Source organism: Colias philodice, chromosome 8, assembly GCF_061535455.1.
Source record: "Colias philodice isolate Cphi_HAF_F1 chromosome 8, ilColPhil1 Martin Lab GWU primary, whole genome shotgun sequence".
NCBI lineage: Eukaryota > Metazoa > Arthropoda > Insecta > Lepidoptera > Pieridae > Colias > Colias philodice.
Window position 1 is genome coordinate 7707894 of NC_143093.1, and position 17326 is coordinate 7725219.

The window sequence follows — 17326 nt, forward strand, 5'->3', positions numbered from 1 at the left end:
AGTAATATATACTTCATAGAGGAGAGTAATAGGTTAATATACTTCCATGCCCCCCACCGGTTGGACTAAAGCAAAGGGGGCGCAGGACTTATAAAATTTTTGATGGAGTTGGTGTCATTATAACACCTATTTATTATTGTTTTATCGTGAAGATTACGCTAATTTATGCATGTTATATATGAACAACTTTTCTCTAAAATCAAAAATGGCCGAGATATTCGCCCTCAAAGATTGATGGTTTTCATTAGGTTAGGTTAGGTTAGGTTTCTTAAAAAAAAAAAACTACACAGAAATAGGAGCCCCGCGGAGCGGGGCTCCGTCGACGCGCAAAAAAAAATTTCACTTTGGAATTTGGATCATAGACAAATATAACCTATTTTAAATTATATTCGTCCATGCTTTGGATCTGTGCTTTGGATCAAAAATGTTCTAAGTCCTTACTTTGCGCCCCCTTTGCTTTAGGCGGACCCTTTTTTCCTGATATCCCCGTCCGATTAGGGCCCTTCTGGCCTCCTCCACTCAAGCGACAGCTCAAGCCGAGGTTCGTGGTCCCCGTCAAGGGGGGACGCCCTTGTGCATGTCGCTACCAGGGTGAACCTTCAGTTCACCCCCGCGTCCGCGTTAAAATGTAGAAGCCCTTCTGGCTAACATTGAGAGACACCACAAAAAAAAAAAACAAAAAAAAAAAAAAAAATCCTGATATAATCAGGTTTGTCATGCCACCACTTTTTCATTATTGTTTTTTAAATTAACGTCAGCTCTACTAAATTTTAGATTTTATCGAAACAGACATGATGGGAAACTTTTAAAAAGTAAGAACAAAACACTGATAATTAAGACAATTTTATTCTTAAAAATAAAATTAGGACATCACAAAACAATTCAAAGCACTCAAATCATAGAATAAACTTTAGCAAATTAGTCATTTCATATCATGTAACATTTTTACATTATTTACAAGTCCGATATATCAGATCATTCTAAAACTCATTAAGTCATAGTTTATTTATTGCAGACACATTTTTTTAACTCTCTTGCTGCACTTATTTTTACTGGCGGGGGTTGTATGCTATGATTGTGAGCGGTGTTTTCTAAAACATCTCTTGTCAGCTTGCCGCGTGAGAATGTCGGACACGAAGTTCCTGTGCTTGAAAACGCGGAGAATATCTTCTCTTGCTTCTTGAATTCCTTCACATACTATTTTACTTCTCTGTATGTTCCCCTGTAAAAATATGGGTTCGTTCAAATTTATTCCTAACAATGTTTTAATTCTAAAGCAATGCAAAATTAAGGCATATTTTATATTATATCCTCCAAGCTAATTTATAATAGTACTCTGGTCTTGAAATTTATTTGATTAGAGTTTCGAATTTCGACGCCACCTTATGATTAACCAGTCTAACCATTTACATATTATATGATTGAGAAAAGGTGTTAATAAATAATTTACCTTAATAAGTTCAAGCAGGGAATGTGAGAGCGGTTTCAGAGCGTTGTGAGTCCGGCCTGACGCTGTCTCCAGCGCACGGAGAACATTCTCCAATTGGTCCCCTACATCGGCTTCTAGTGATACCTGTGTTCAATTATAAAGTGTTATATTTTTTTATTTGATTATTAATATGACATTAACATGTAATTACTAAATATATATGCCAATGCTGCCATAATATTATTGTAAAGGTTTCAATGTTTTAAAACTTTGAGATTTGATAATAGCGATAAAAAGGGCGCAGCACCCTTTTACCAGTTTCTAAGAATGTATTATTAGTAATTATAGTAGAATGATAAAAAAAAATCTTAGACATGATCTATGGCCACAGCCCAGTTCTGATAAGTTTGTCAAATCGAGTTTAATTACATTACGTCAATATATATCATGCTAAGTTTGTTTACGAGTAAGGGCCGATTTTTCAATGCTTGGATAAAACTTATCCGTCCAATAAAGTATTACACAATAATATTAAAATGTCACGTAAACTGTCAAATGCGGGCAATTAGAATACGTTTTTAAAATGGTAGTTTTATACATTATTCGACGAATAAGTTTTAACCAAGGATTGAAAAATTAGCCCTTAATGAAATGAACCACAAAGCACACACCAGGTCGTCCATCTGCGCAGTGAGGTGGTGCACCTTCCAGCCCTCCGCGGAGACGAGCACGTGTTTCTGCGTCGCTATGGCAACGATGTCGCGCGCGCGCGCCTCGCGCCGCCGCACGTCCGCCGGCCGCGTGAAGTGCAGCGCCGTGCTGCGCCAGCCGCACACGTACGTCGAGCTGAGCGACGGGCCTGCGCAGTGTGTATACGTCATATTATGTTTTTTTCTAATAAACTATTTTTTTCATTCGTTTATTCGAGCGACCAAGACTTATTGAAGTAAAAACTTCTTTAGCGGCGTTGAGCACTTTTTCTGTAATGGGTATAAAATCTTAAACTCGCGTCAGGACACGTGACCTGATCGAAAAAGCGTAAGACGGATACCATTAGAAAATATCAAACATGCTTAACGTTAATAATCAAGTTTTCACTTCTGCCGGCACTTCCGGAGTGCAACCCGTCTTTTTTTTGTAACATTATTCTTAATACATAGTAGAAGAACAATTGTTTCAGTGCCATTTTGAGATTCGGAATGTTTAGCAAGATGATTTTGGATATTAATGTAGATGTAGGGCAGGTTATATGAATACATTGTGGAATATATGATGAGCAATGAGCATAAATGAAATGTGAGGTGGGATAGTGAATGATGTGTCGAACCCACTTAGGGTAAATAAGGCAAGGGATAATGATGATATCAAGAAATAGTACATAACAACTTATATCTATGTGAAGAAAATCAAAGTAATGTAATGCAATAAATTAAAATAACATGTGAATTTGTTTTGTTTTAAAAGTTAACAGTATATGGCACAAATTATGAAATTAATTATATTTATTTATTTATACCCTTTATATTACAATTATATTTTATAATTATATCATTATAATTATATTTACAAAGAAGTAAATATTTAATGTACTTACGTTTAGGAACTGGGTTAACCGGAGGAGCTGGAGGTGGTGTTGGTGGTTTTTCTTCAGGAGGAAACTCACACTGTCTCACTTCACTGCTTAGCCTATAAAAATAAAATGAATATTATATTTTATTATTATTATAACATTATACTTTTATAACCACGTAAAGATTAATTTTTCCTAATACATACTTCCTTCTTCACTAGATAAATGAAAAGTATTAAGAAATGTATCATTACATCATTACTATTCTCCACAAGACGGGGAATCCTAGTGTGGAGATTAGTGCATTGTACTATCTACAAATTAAGTAACAATAAAGATTTTTGTGTTTTTTTTTTGTATTAAAGTTCACACTCACATCTGTTTCCTTGGCTTCTTCCTGGGCGACACGTCGGCGTGTCTCGGCGGCTCGGGCTCCAGGTCGGGCGCGGGCGAGGACGCCGCCGACATGGTGGTAGACCCGCTACCCGGCCCCGCGCCCATCGACGTCACGTCCTCCCACCCCGTGCTCCCCGCGTACACACTGTTCCGCGCACTGTTCACACTGTTCACGCTGTTCACGCTGTTCACATTGTTCACGGTCACCACGCCCATGTTCGTGTCGAGGCCGCCGATCACGTTGGCGCGGCCGATCGCGTTAGTTATGCTCACTGTGTTCAAGTTCACGCCGCTAATGTTGTTCACGCTGCCCACGTGGACGACGCCGCCGATATTGCTAATACTGCTAAGTGTCGCTATGCCGCTCAACGTGTTCGAACTGCTGTTGCTCAGGCTGGCTATGTTGCCGGAACTGAGACTCACGTTGCCAATGTTGCCCACCGTTGATATTGTTGAAATACTGCTTGATTGGTTCTTTGACGGTGATCTGGTAATTAAGAGGATATAAAAAAATTAATTAAGCTCTTGAAGAATAAAAAAAGGCATGCAAACCAAATGGATAAAAAAAGTTGATTAAAAATTGTTTAAAAATCTCTATTGTATAAACTCACCCATCAACTTCTCGTTTTCTAAGTATTGAGGGCCTGGGCAGAACTGGTGTGCTGGAGATAGTTGCTGTAGTTTGTCGCACTTCGGGCGACGTCTGGACGGTATTCACTGCATTGGCTAATAACAAACCAATCACAACAATAAAAACTAATAGAATAATCCAGTATTTTAAGCGTTTCTACAAATAATCCAAATTATAAAATTTAAAATTTGTAAGAACGAAATATGGATGTGTGTTTGTTACTCTTTCATACATACATACTTAGCGGTAATGTAGCCAATTTTGCAGAATTACATGTACACGCACTACTACCACACCCTGAACACTCCATACAAAATTATTGTTTTGACAGTCACACTGTAGAGACTGCAAATGTGTGTGTTAACGCTTTATGGTTGGCACATTTGTGACTAGCGTAAAAAAAAATCGCGTTTTTCGGATGAAATACATCCGTACACAGCACAATATCTAACCATTTTCTACGAAAAACGATAATCACAAATTCAAAATAATAAAATTACTTTAAGTCAATTTGATTAATGTTGTCAATCTTCGTTGCGTATCGTCCTTGCAGAAAAATGTGGCCCATTTTAATCTCGATCGCGCGGGGTGAGGCAAGTTTAATTTTTGCGGGAGGCGGAGAGTGTCCGTTCTGTAGCGTTTAGCTACTATTATGTGTTCTGTGCTACTACTAACAGCTAGTGTGATATATACCTTGCGTGGTGTGCGCATGCGCGAACGGCGTCAGCGGTCGCGGCGGGTGCGCGTGCGGGTGCTGTGCGCGCGGCACCTCGTAGTACAGCTGCGGCGGCGCGCTGTTGCCCACGCCGCGGACGCCCACGCCCGCCACGCCTACCACCTGCTTCACGAGTAACGTTCTTATAAACACACTATCTAGACTCATGTTTGGCTTATATTGTTTACTAGCTTCCGCCCGCGACTCCGTCCGCGCGGATTTCGGTCTTCGCGTGGATGGTTTATTTCTCCATTTTGAGTAACTCTGATAATAACATCTTATAAATATATATTGGACTCAAATACGGCTAGGCCTATAATAATACCCAACGTGTGTTCGCTGTTCTACAGAACAACGTCTATGGATAAAACTGAAAAATTTTTTTTTTCTTCGTATTTTTTTCAGGATAAAAAGTATCTTATTTTACGCCCAGGATAATAAGGTAGGTATAATTATACCAAGTTTCATCGAAATCGAACCATTAGTTTTCACGTGATGTCTTCACATACAGACAGACAGACAGACAGACAAAAATTTTTTTAATCACATATTTGGGTTTGGTATCGATCCAGTAACACCCCCTGCTATTTATTTTTTCAATATTTTCAATGTACAGAATTGACCCTTCTACAGATTTATTATATGTAAGATATATAATAATTTTCGACTTATATTGCTACAGTCAAAACCGTTTATGGCGACATCGTTTAGAATAACCGGTTAAAATGACCAAAATCAAAGGTCCTGGCTGAATGTTATATGACCGCCTTATCGAAAACATTGGTTTTTACGACATTGTTTACTACGACATACCGTATTAAGCGACCACATTTGGTTAATGTTTTCGGAGAATTATATCTGTAGAACGACCCGCTCAGCTGTATTGCAAACAATTTGAATAGGTAGATAATTGTATCCACATCTGGCACAGTATAATAGTCAATGGCTATGATTGTTAAAGTAAACAAAGTTTAGGGTCTTTTGTAATTCTTAGAAACAAAGCACATGCATGCCGTAGCCTCAAGGCCCGCTTCGTCATATCTCATAAGTCAGTTTCTTACTTATCGTTACACAAGGCGCACCAAAACATATTGTTGAGTTAACTGTGAAAATTGTAACATGTCGCAAAAAAAGAAAACAAATCAATATCGCAGAAAAATCGCGTATTATTTCAAAGCTAGAGAAAGGAATTCCAAACAAAGACCTGGCAAAAGAATATGGTGTATCACACTCGACAATTTCAACCATTTGGAAAGAAAGGGAGAAAATTCAAATCCTTTACGACAAGATTTTTTTGAAAATGAACGATACGCTGATTAAAATCCAACGTGAATTACAAAATGTGTATGCACGACAGAAGTGTTTCAAACAAACTAAAATTACAGATTTTATACATAAAAAAATGATGGAAAAATGATATTGTTCTTTTATATTATACGTTTGTATTGAAGAAAACAAAATGTGGTTTAATTTCCTACATGAATATATATGTATGTACATATTATCTTTCCTATTGATACCTGTCACCGGTTGTTACAACTATCGGTTTTTACAAATCAATATGAGTAGTCCCTTCGATGTTGTTATAACATTTTTGACTATATATTATAATTGTAATGTGCATAGGTACTAACATAAATTTTAAATTTAATAATTTGACTAACATAAATTGTTTTTTATATAGGTAGATCTCTGTGTCTGAAATAAATTATTTATTTATTTATTGACTGACTTTTAATGTAAATAAATTAAAATTTTTCCTAAATTTTAATAGTATTATTTTTGTGTCATATTAACTTACCGCACTCTAAATAAAATAAGAATCAAATAATCAATAAGCGTCATAGAAAACGTCAAGTTCGCTCGTGGGGTATTTGTATGCTGCTAAACAGACTACAGAGATCTGTGCAATGATGGAAATTTGCATATTATATAATATTATCTGAGAATAAAATATTACACAACCTTCTATGCATTAAAATGGGGTGAAATATAAGAATAAGATTTAAAATTAATATGTACAGTACTAAGCTATTCTGAATTATTGATTTGTTTAAATAGACATTACTTTATTATTCTTCGGCACTTATATTTATAGTTACCTTAGCAGGCTGATAGTTTCTCTGTAGAAGCGGCAATGGTCTGGCCGTCGCAGGGGGCGGCGTTGGTGTTTTGGGTCTAGTTGACGGACCACTCGCCACACCAACCACACCGCCACGCACTGTACTTGATATTACTCCACTGGCTAATTAGAAATATTCAGTATTAGTAGTATTAACTGAACTGTAAATTGACACATTTTTTTCCACATGTTTTCTTTTTTTATATTAAACAACAGCAAATATTCCACTAATCATGAAACAACATTTTTAATAATTTTAATTTTAATTTTTGAATTTCTACAATCAATTTTTCATTTATAAATTTTACAATTCACAAAATATAAAATAAATAAAATCCCGGCAGCAGTGTACATTCAACATGAAAAATTATCTTCAGTGTGTTTCTTTATCAATAATTTCAAGGTCTTGCGTGCGGCAAGGTCTAGTAGCTTTATTTAATTCATAAGTGTAAAGATAATTAATATCAGTAGTTTTCAAGATGGAAGCAAATATTTTATAGCATAGATAAATAATGAAATAGTAATAAGAATTTATCTTGTGTCTATGTCAACATCTTTAGTGAATGAAATACAGAAATTAGGTCACTTTTTTTCCACATTTGATTTAATTTAATATAATGTAACTTTTAAACCAAAAGTGATGTTATAATAATTTTCATTTATGATACAATAGTAAAAAAATAATATACTTACAAGTGAGAACAGTAGAGCTTGGTAAAGTGACAATAGCCGAGTGAGGTGGCTGTGAGATTTGTGTGGCTGTAGTGTGGGAAGGCGAAGGCGCCGGTGACGGTTGCCGCGGCGGAGCCCCACGACCCATGCCTCTCGAACCGTACACTAAGGCACCGCGACCTCGATTGCTTCCTGACCAGGCACTATTACCTTTGAAATTATAATAAATATAGGCAGGTTGAATTTAAAAATGTCTCATCAAATTATTTATATTAAAAAAAAGAATGCAAATAATATGAAAAGACCGTGATCTTTTAATTGTTATTTCTCTGCATACTTAAATGTAGCACTTTGATCAAGATGGTTGAAAATATTGTCAGCCACCTAGATAATATGAAATTATTATCATATTGGCCTATTTGTAACATTTTTCAGTTTTCATTACCTTGACTAACATTGGGCTGTGTTGATGCAGCCACGGGGCGAACAGCCAATGAGGCACCAGCTGCCAGACCTCTTGGTACATGACTGGTTACCCCTTTGCTGACCAGCACTCCACTAGCACTGCTTACGTTAACACTTGTGAGAACTGAGAAACATTGAAAGTATTATTTATTGAAACTTTTAACTAAAATACTGGGAAACTGAGAGAGTAAGGTAATTATTTTATAAAACTATTTTTACTAAAATACTATAATATCATGTTAAAATTGGTTTAGGTTTTCTTTCACACAAACAGCAATACGTAACTAAGATAATTATTTTACAGAAAACTATTTAAATACCTGGTCTTGGGTTATGATGCGGAATAGGTGGTAGAACTCTCACACTGGGCGGAAGAGTCCTCACTGATGAACTGACAACTAAATTTCCTGCACCACTGACAAGTTGGCCCCCCACATTCAATACTGGGTTTCCACTGACCGTTGATGTGACACTTGCTTGAGTATTACTACCATGATTATTGGTATTGGAAACTTGTGCAGATAGTTGCGTTCCTTGACTTATTATTTGAGTACCAGGACTTAGTAATTGACTGCTTGATATAAGTTGGGATTGTGTCAAAATTTGCGCATTTTGTCCTATTAATTGACTGCCTTGTGATACAATCTGAGTTCCCTGCAATAAAGCAAAACAAAATCCAGTTATAGATATAAAAAATGAATAATTATTTCAAGAAAATGCAATGATAGTTTTTATGCAAAGCTTTTTCTATTTAGTATTATTGAATAGATCAATGTGTTATACAATGTGCAATATGTAATAAATACCTGTGAAGCTACGCCTGAGGATATAATTTGAGCTGCAGTAGCTGTACGCATAAGACCCACGGATCCAGCGTTTGTATGTGTAATAATTTGATTTGAACCAGATGTCTTTGATTGGCCTGGTATGAGATGAGCCATTTTAACATCCGCATTAGAAATGCTCTTTACTATCGTAATTTTTTGTGGAGCTAAGTCGATTGGATACATTTTACCAGTTGTGATTGAACGATCATTTTCTAGATTATTACTCATTTTCGGACAGTACACACTTAAATGCCAGTTTACTAACGCATTTTATAGTTATTATGCAAAGTATTTATCACAAAACCTTAGCTAAATTGATTCAATATTTAATAAATTAACATTTAGACTTTACACAATTCAACAATTATTTGACAATATAATATTCGAACTTTCCAAACGCAGTAGCGATATAGACTTCTAGTATCTATGAAACTTTTTTTGACATAAATAATGTCAGATTATTTTTTTCATTTTAAAGAAAATTGTCTCTGTCATTCATAAAATAAAATTGAATTGAATTAAAAATTGAACTAAGAACACACTAACTGCAGCTGTACCCGGGTCTATTTTAAAACATTTATATTTAAAAATATACTTTTTATTATTGTGTACAAAAAAACAACAAAATAAATTATTTTGGAATGAAATAAAATTGTATTTGGGAGGACAGTGTATTAAATAAGCTCCAGTAAATTTGAAAATGAAACTTCTTTCACAATTAATATTATGCTAAGTGCTTTCGTGCTTAAAAAACGCCCTTGCATAAATATATGTATTATATATGTACAATAATTGTTTTTTCCTTAATTGCGTTTAAGTACTATAGTATGTGGAGTGTGGGCAGTGGGCACAATGTAGCTGTGGTATGAAGATTGAAGAGAAATGCGCTGATTACACCTAACGAGTACAGTGGCGAGTCAGTAAATACGCTCTCGGCCGAGACAGTTGCCGAACCGAGTGGGTGTTTACACGTATTTCACTAGTGGCGAGTCAGTTCAGTTTTGATCACGACGCGGACGTCTGCAATGGATAGAAAAAAAAAAGAATTTAAACGGGTTTTAAATCGGCTGTTACCAGATATTATTAACGAATTGTGGGATTTATTAGAAATAATAAATAAAAATAATAATTCTTTGAAAAAATACAATGACGAAACGAACGAGTGGCGAGTGGCCGAGTGACGCGACGAGTGCGTGTTTATACCTGCCGAGCGGGATAGCGAGTGGGTACTCGGCCGAGTAAACAAATTGGGATTCTAGTGACTGTCTCGCCACTCTTCTCGGCCGAGCACTCGTTGAAGTGTTTATACCAACCGAGCACTCGGCCGAGGACACTGACTCGCCACTGTAGTCTGTACTCGTTAGGTGTAATCAAGAAGCTTATATCTATACACTGGAGATTTCGGTATGAACATTTGACGTGTAACAAGAAAATTGTTGTTTTCTATCACTTTCACACCTAACTTGGTATTGCCACTGTTAATACGAAGTTTTCCCAAGGCTACTATGTATGCTGTAATATTCTGTGCAAAAGGTTAGTTTTTGTACATGAGTTTGTTGATAAATTGCCAACAACGTCATTCAGAAGCATTGTTGGATCAGACAATTATTATTTATGCTAAATAAAATAAGTATCTGAACCAATTATTAAAAAGCGATATTCCCTGATTATGGGTAGTTACCATAATAAAATTGTAGCAACTCTCACTTTGACAATATGACATAAGTGTCAAAAAAATTGCGTCGCTTCGAATATTTAAGTTAATATTGTTGCGTATTTAATAAATATTTTCCGAATATTAATAATGTATTGCATTGTGAAAAATTGCAGAAGTTTTTGGACACCAAATTCTGGCCTATAATTTCACAGGCAAGTGTATATTTACGTTATTTACAATATTCCTCAATACTCATGCATTTACCTGTTTAGAATCATTTTAATGGCATAAATCGTCAAATTTATCATCATTTTACTAAGCAATCATGTTAAATAAGTTCTTTTCCTAATACTTTCATCATTTTTCAACAAGTTTTCAACAAACAAATTTAACAAGTAAGGTAACCATGATGATGGGTTTTTACGGATAGCGACGATAATATATTGCTAAACAATATTATGATGAACATTTAGAACACCATTTTAAATTTTTTTATACTAGTAATGAAACAACACACGACATCGGTATTGCACTCACATATTGTGGTTTGTTCTTTTTTACATTGAAATTTATACTTTTTAACCTAATATTTTTTTGTTTAACGTATTTCAGCTTTCCAAAAATGAAATAAAAAGAAATAAATGGCTGTCCATAGTGCCTATCAAGGGTAAAATTTATCAACATGCCAGAATATGCAGTTTGCATTTTAAGCCTGAGGATTACGGTCCAGAAAAAAAATACCTTTTGAAAAGTGCTATACCTTTTTATTTACCACATTCTTGTTACTGCGTCTCAACTGATAAAGTAATTTTAATTATATTATAATTAACCACCATGAAACCATTAGTAAGCGTAAGTACAGCTCCTGAAAGACATACGAATTTCTGAGAACTGTAATATCGTTACCACACATCAACACTAGCGATGCAACTCTCCCTTTGGAATATTGAAAAGTTTTAGACTGAAGCTTGAGTAACCAAAACGATGTTTTAATGTATGTAGCACTCATTTTAATTAAAAAATCGTAGTATGAGATCAAAAGTTATCAAGCGTTATTTAAAACTATCATTCTCTACCAATTAAAATGGTATGTACCTATAAAGATGATAATTATTCATGTAAGTTGACCAGTAATATTATAATATAAATACTGTTAAAAATATATGTCGTTATTATTTATAGACCATGATTTTTAGTTTTTTTTTTATTTCGAAAAATCCTGAATATACAAACCAGTGTGGTCACCCACAGAAAGAGACAAAAAACAACACTGACGTCATTCAAGGTTATATTTTCTTGTGACAAGTTAATGGTCGAAAAAAAAGCGCGGGAACCTTCGAACGAAGCGGGTGTAATTTTAATTAATTGAGTTTAAAATTATTAATTTGATATATGATCAGTGGAGTTTGGTTTTGTATATATAGTTTATAATTGTAGAATTGTATATATTTAATAAATTTTGTATAGTAGTGTTCGTATAGGTAAGTTTTTTTTTTATATTTTATGTATAGTATGTAAAAACCAAAAATTCATAGGGTAAGATTCGGTAGATGAACGATCCACCGGATCCTAATCCCCCAGGGCTGGGTACCCCCGGTCCTGAGGTAGCCAGTTATGTTACTATTTCAAATACATGTCTAGATAAAAATTTAGTTCTGGAGAGTACTCCAAAAAAAAGGCGTCTTAGAAGGAAAGAAAATAATGAATTAAATGAGATAATGTTAACAGAAAATACTTATGTTGATAATAGGCAAAATGAATCTAATATTCAACCTAAAATACTTGATACTAGTTCCATGCAAGATAGTCGATGTGAATATGTAGGTACAGATTCTTATCCTTACATTGTTCATGTTCAGCGAACTGAATCATCACCCGGTGATGGCTCCACATTGCACCCCATAACTTTCGGAAGGTTTTTAAAAAACAATAATATTAAGAATATTGTGTCAGGAAGTATAAAAAAAATAGGCAGAAACCGTTGCATAGTTGCATTTACTACAGCACAGGATGCAAATGATTTTATCAAAAATAAAAATTTAAGCTCATACAACCTTAATGCAAAAATTCCATTGTTTAATATCACTAGAATTGGTATTGTTAAGGGAATACCAACTGAATGGTCACCTGAAGAAATAAAAGAAAATGTATCCACCCCAGTAGGCTGCGGTAAAATTATTAAAGTCAGGAGAATAAATTATAAAGTAAATGTTAACAGTACTGTATCTTGGAAGCCAACACAATCAGTTGTTTTAACATTTGATGGCCAAGTTTTACCCGAACGTGTGTATGTGTGTTATAACTCCCTACCAGTTAACCTATATATTTTCCCTACCATCCAATGCTATCAATGCTGTCGGTATGGTCATACTAAAAATATATGCCGATCTAAACCCAGGTGTTACAAGTGTGGCCAAGACCATTCCGGTGACACTTGTACAGTAGAAGAAGATTGTGCATCATGTTTGTTGTGTTCAGGGTTTCATTATGCAATCAACAAAATCTGTCCAGAGTTTAAACGCCAAAAAGACATTAAAATTAGCATGGCTCAAAAAAACATTTCATATGGTGAGGCAAGTAAACTTTACCCACAAATATCAAAGTCGTATGGGGATGTATTAATATCTTCACCGGCTTATTCATCCCCAAACAGATTAAATGTAAACACTACAAATTCTTCTTACAAAAAAACTTATTTTTTGAAACCAAAATCGCCTCCGAAGATGAACAAGGGTTTTGACAAAATAGCTCACAATACGATTATTAGGGAAGCTCAGATACCTACGCCTGAAAATGGATGTGGTTATCAAGTTGCCCCTAATGATAATGAAACTTCCCAGATAATGGACATAATTACTTCCCTTATCAACACATTATTAAAGAATAACACCTTAAAACCGTCCAACGTTGCCACTTTATATAAATTAATTGATAGTATAAATAGTAATCATGGATTCCAAAATAATACAGTGGAACTGCAGAAGCGTAATACCTAAAAAGTCAGACCTAATTCACATAATAAATAAGCATAATCCTTTTTTAATCGCTCTAAATGAGACTTGGCTAAAACCCAATCTCTTTTTTCGCATTCCAGGCTATGTTTGTATTCGAGATGACAGAGTTGATGGGTATGGTGGTGCTGCCATACTTATTAAAAAGTCAATTCAATTTAAACGTCTAATATTACCAGCGCACAATAATAAATATGTAAATAGTGTTGGCATTAGCTTAAAAAATAATATTTCAATCATTTCAATATATATATCGTATAATTCAGCATCAACGTTTAATTATTTACAAAATTTAATAAGATCAATTTCTACACCTTTATTGTTGCTTGGTGATTTCAATTCCCATCACCAATATTGGGGAAGTAGTATTACTACTAGTAGTGGTGAGCAACTTTTAGATATTATGGACATGCATAATTTATGTATACTTAACACAGGTGAACCAACGCGACGTACGCGAGCGAATGAAAATCTGAGTGCGGTAGATCTTTCTCTTTGTTCGCCAGGTTTAGCATCATCCATATCATGGCGTCCCTTATCATCCTCATTCGGCAGTGATCACTTCCCGCTATTAATGTCAGTTCCCATAGGAAATACTAATAACACAACAAGAAAGCCACGGTTGAAGTACCTATTGAACAATGCTAATTGGGATAAATTTAAAGAAAAGGTTGATTTACGTATTAAAGATCTACCTGAAAGTCAGGCAGGCAATGAAGAGATTTGTTCTGAATATTTAGCGAAAATATTGATTGAAGCTGCTGATGAAACTTTCCGGCATAAATCTGATAAAAGTTTTAAAGTTCCTACCCCACCGTGGTGGGATAAAGAATGTAGTGATGCAGTTAAAGAAAGGAAGCGTATGGAAAGAATATATGAAAATGACATGTCTGATGTTAATTTTGAAAACCTCTCTCAAAATATTAACTTTACCCGATCACTTCTTAAAAAGAAAAAACAAGAAGGTTGGAAATCTTTTTGTTCGTCATTATCACCAGATACTTGTTCAAGTGAAGTGTGGAAAAACATCAGGCGCTTCCGATCTGCTTTTAGGGAACAAACATCTGTCATTTTTGAGGAATTAGCTCACAAATTTATGGATAATTTAGCTCCATCTACAGCGCCAGAGTACATTGGGAAATCATTACCTGTTATCTCCCCTACAGACCACGATTATAGCTCTTTAATAGTATCTCCGTTTGTTTTAGAGGAACTTAAAGGAGTTCTTTCATGTGTTAAAGATTCTGCGCCGGGTATGGACGGGATTCCATATTCCTTTTTATCTCACCTATCAGAAATTGGTCTAAAATATTATCTGGACCTCATAAATTTAATCATGATTTCTGGGAACATTCCGCGATCCTGGAAATTACAAGAAATTATTCCTATTTTAAAGCCCAATAAATCTTCAAGTGACGTATCATCATATAGACCAGTGGCTTTATCATCTGTCCTTTGCAAAATTTCAGAGCATTTAATCAAAAATCGACTGGAGTGGTATTTGGAACACAATAATTTTTTATCAAATAGCCAATACGGATTTCGTAAGGCGAAAAGCACCATTGATAACATCTCCATACTGACTTCTGATATTAATATCGCTTTTTCGGATAATCAACATGTTGTTGCTGCGTTTGTTGATATTCGCTCAGCATATGACAATGTGGTTATCACAATCCTACAGCAGAAACTTTTCAGACTGGGAATTCCTGACATTTTGATTAATTTAATCATATGTTTATTAGAAGAGAGATATATTGTTTTGAATATTGATGAATCAGTCCATTTTCAACGTACCATGAGTAAGGGTCTTCCTCAAGGGTCGGTCTTAAGTCCTCTATTATATAATATTTATACACATGATTTAGCTGATTCGTTTAATAATAGAATTAACACCCTTCAGTATGCTGATGATCTGGTATTATACACTATAGATTCTAGTTTAGATTCAGCTTGTATTTTTTTAAATAAAGGTCTCATCGAGCTTAAGGGCTGGCTAGATAAAAATGGATTGGATGTTTCTGTTGACAAAAGCGTCGCTCTGATTTTTACGAGATCGCGAATAGTTCCTAGGGTTGATATTAGTTTTAATGGGAAACGGATCCCACTCCAAAATCATACAAAATTTTTAGGCGTGGTCTTAGATAGCAAAATGTCTGGTACCTTTCACGTTGAGTACATATGCTCAAAATGTGAAAGTTTACTTAATTTGTTGAGGTGTCTTTCCGGAGTTTGGTGGGGTGCCCACCCTTTTTGTATGAAATTGGTGTATAATGCTTTGATACGCAGTATTCTAGATTATGGAACGTTTTTGTTAGAAAGCGGTAACGTAACGGCACTTAAGAAATTAGATAAAATCCAAGCTAAAGCTCTGCGCATTGTGTTAGGTGCAATGAAATCGAGCCCTATTAATGCCCTTCAGGTTGAATGTGGAGATCCCCCACTGAAGATCAGAAGGCAATATTTATCCGATAGATTTTTATTTCGTATAATACAATTCACCAACCATCCATTAATAAACAAGTTGAAAATTTTAAACGATCGGATACGTACATCTTCTTTCTGGAAAAATAAATCATTACCTTGTTTAATTATAAGTTACCGAAAACTCATTTCAATGTCATCTAGTATTTTTCAGTCCCCAGTTTTACCTCTGTATGCATATAACTTCAAGTGCCTTTTGATCAAACCAATTATACAGTACAATATAGGAATCAATAAGAATGATATGAATTCAAATGCAAACTTTAGGTTTAATGTTGATAGGGAGTGGCGCAATTGGCATCATATTTTTACGGATGCATCTAAAACCTCGATTGATAGTTGTGTTGGAGTTGGTATATTACACGTACAATTTAAGATTACACAAAAGATCAAGTTACCGCCGGAGTCTTCAGTGTTCACTGGGGAATGCTTTGGCCTACTAAAAGCAATAGAATATATAATATTAATGAAGCTACATAAATCTGTAATTTTTACTGATTCAATGAGTTCTCTGCAATGCTTAGATAAATATCCTTTCTATAATAAACCATTTTACCCTGTTATTTTTGAAATCAGAAATAAGTTAGCTGAATGCGTTAACCTGGGATACTCGGTGACTTTTGCCTGGATCCCAAGTCATTGTGGGATCCAAGGAAACGATAGGGCTGACAGTTTGGCAAAGGATGCGGTGCAATGTGGAGATATGTATCCATACATTAATTATCCTCATGATCTTATGACATTACCGAAGAGATATCTCTTTGAAGCGTGGAATACGATCTGGGCAGATACTGGGCAGTGTAAGGGAAGGAATTATTATAGAATTCAACCGACAATACCAATAAAGCCTTGGTTTGTTGGTGTTGAAGCAAATAAATTAGTTGTATCTACAATAAGTCGCATGAGAATTGGACATATGTGTATTCCTAGCCATCTAGCCAGAATTGGCGTATTAAATACTGAAGTTTGCGAGTGTGGAGAGGGTGAGGGAAATATAGACCATATATTTTTCTCTTGCTCTTTATACGATAATTCTTCCTTTTATAATTCATTAATTTCCTCAAATGTTCCTCTTCCTACTCGTATGTCATATCTATTAATGTATCCTAAAAAATATTTTATTAATATATCTATTTTTATGTCTAAGAATAATGTGAAATTGTAAGGTTTATTATTTTCCATTTAATCTATTTAGTTTATGTAAAAAATATGTAATAATACATATAATGTAGTTTGTATTGATATTTTCTAACTCTTCTGATCATCTTGCATATACCGTCCTATCGTGGTCCTATCCTATTTTCCCGTGTATGGATTCCCTACCTTTTACTTGACACTGGCAAATAG

At 34.9% G+C, this 17326-nt stretch overlaps 2 protein-coding genes across 3 annotated transcripts; one reads left to right on the forward strand and one right to left on the reverse strand.

The window, feature by feature from the left end:
- Positions 1-829: 829 nt before the first annotated feature.
- Sap130 (Sin3A-associated protein 130) lies at positions 830-9259 on the reverse strand. 2 transcript variants are annotated; one of them, XM_089698344.1, is made up of 12 exons: positions 8807-9259; positions 8321-8654; positions 7981-8124; positions 7557-7745; positions 6844-6986; positions 4720-4864; positions 4007-4121; positions 3376-3882; positions 3024-3115; positions 2101-2288; positions 1451-1573; positions 830-1222 (listed from the first exon to the last, which is right to left on the reverse strand). In XM_089698344.1, the coding sequence occupies exons 1-12, from the start codon at positions 9053-9055 to the stop codon at positions 1070-1072; spliced, it is 2382 nt and encodes a 793-aa protein (XP_089554470.1). In that variant the 5' UTR covers positions 9056-9259; the 3' UTR covers positions 830-1069. The 2 variants fall into 2 exon arrangements, with proteins under 2 accessions (XP_089554470.1, XP_089554469.1); XM_089698343.1 differs by having other exon boundaries at positions 4720-4867.
- A 2843-nt stretch (positions 9260-12102) lies between these two features.
- Positions 12103-13507, forward strand: LOC149486665 (uncharacterized). The gene has a single exon (XM_089697837.1). The coding sequence runs from the start codon at positions 12203-12205 to the stop codon at positions 13478-13480; it is 1278 nt and encodes a 425-aa protein (XP_089553963.1). The 5' UTR covers positions 12103-12202; the 3' UTR covers positions 13481-13507.
- The last annotated feature ends 3819 nt before the right edge of the window (positions 13508-17326 follow it).

What these genes read in the sequence shown, in the direction of transcription:
- Sap130 (XM_089698343.1), bottom strand. Translation starts at nt 9,055, where the DNA reads ATGAGTAATAATCTAGAAAATGATCGTTCAATCACAACTGGTAAAATG. An exon ending in ACAGCCCAATGTTAGTCAAG is followed by an intron (nt 7,746 to 7,980) that starts GTAATGAAAACT and finishes ATAATTTCAAAG; the next exon opens with GTAATAGTGCCTGGTCAGGA. An exon ending in AAGCTCTACTGTTCTCACTT is followed by an intron (nt 6,987 to 7,556) that starts GTAAGTATATTA and finishes ATTTCTAATTAG; the next exon opens with CCAGTGGAGTAATATCAAGT.
- LOC149486665 (XM_089697837.1), top strand. Translation starts at nt 12,203, where the DNA reads ATGTTAACAGAAAATACTTATGTTGATAATAGGCAAAATGAATCTAAT.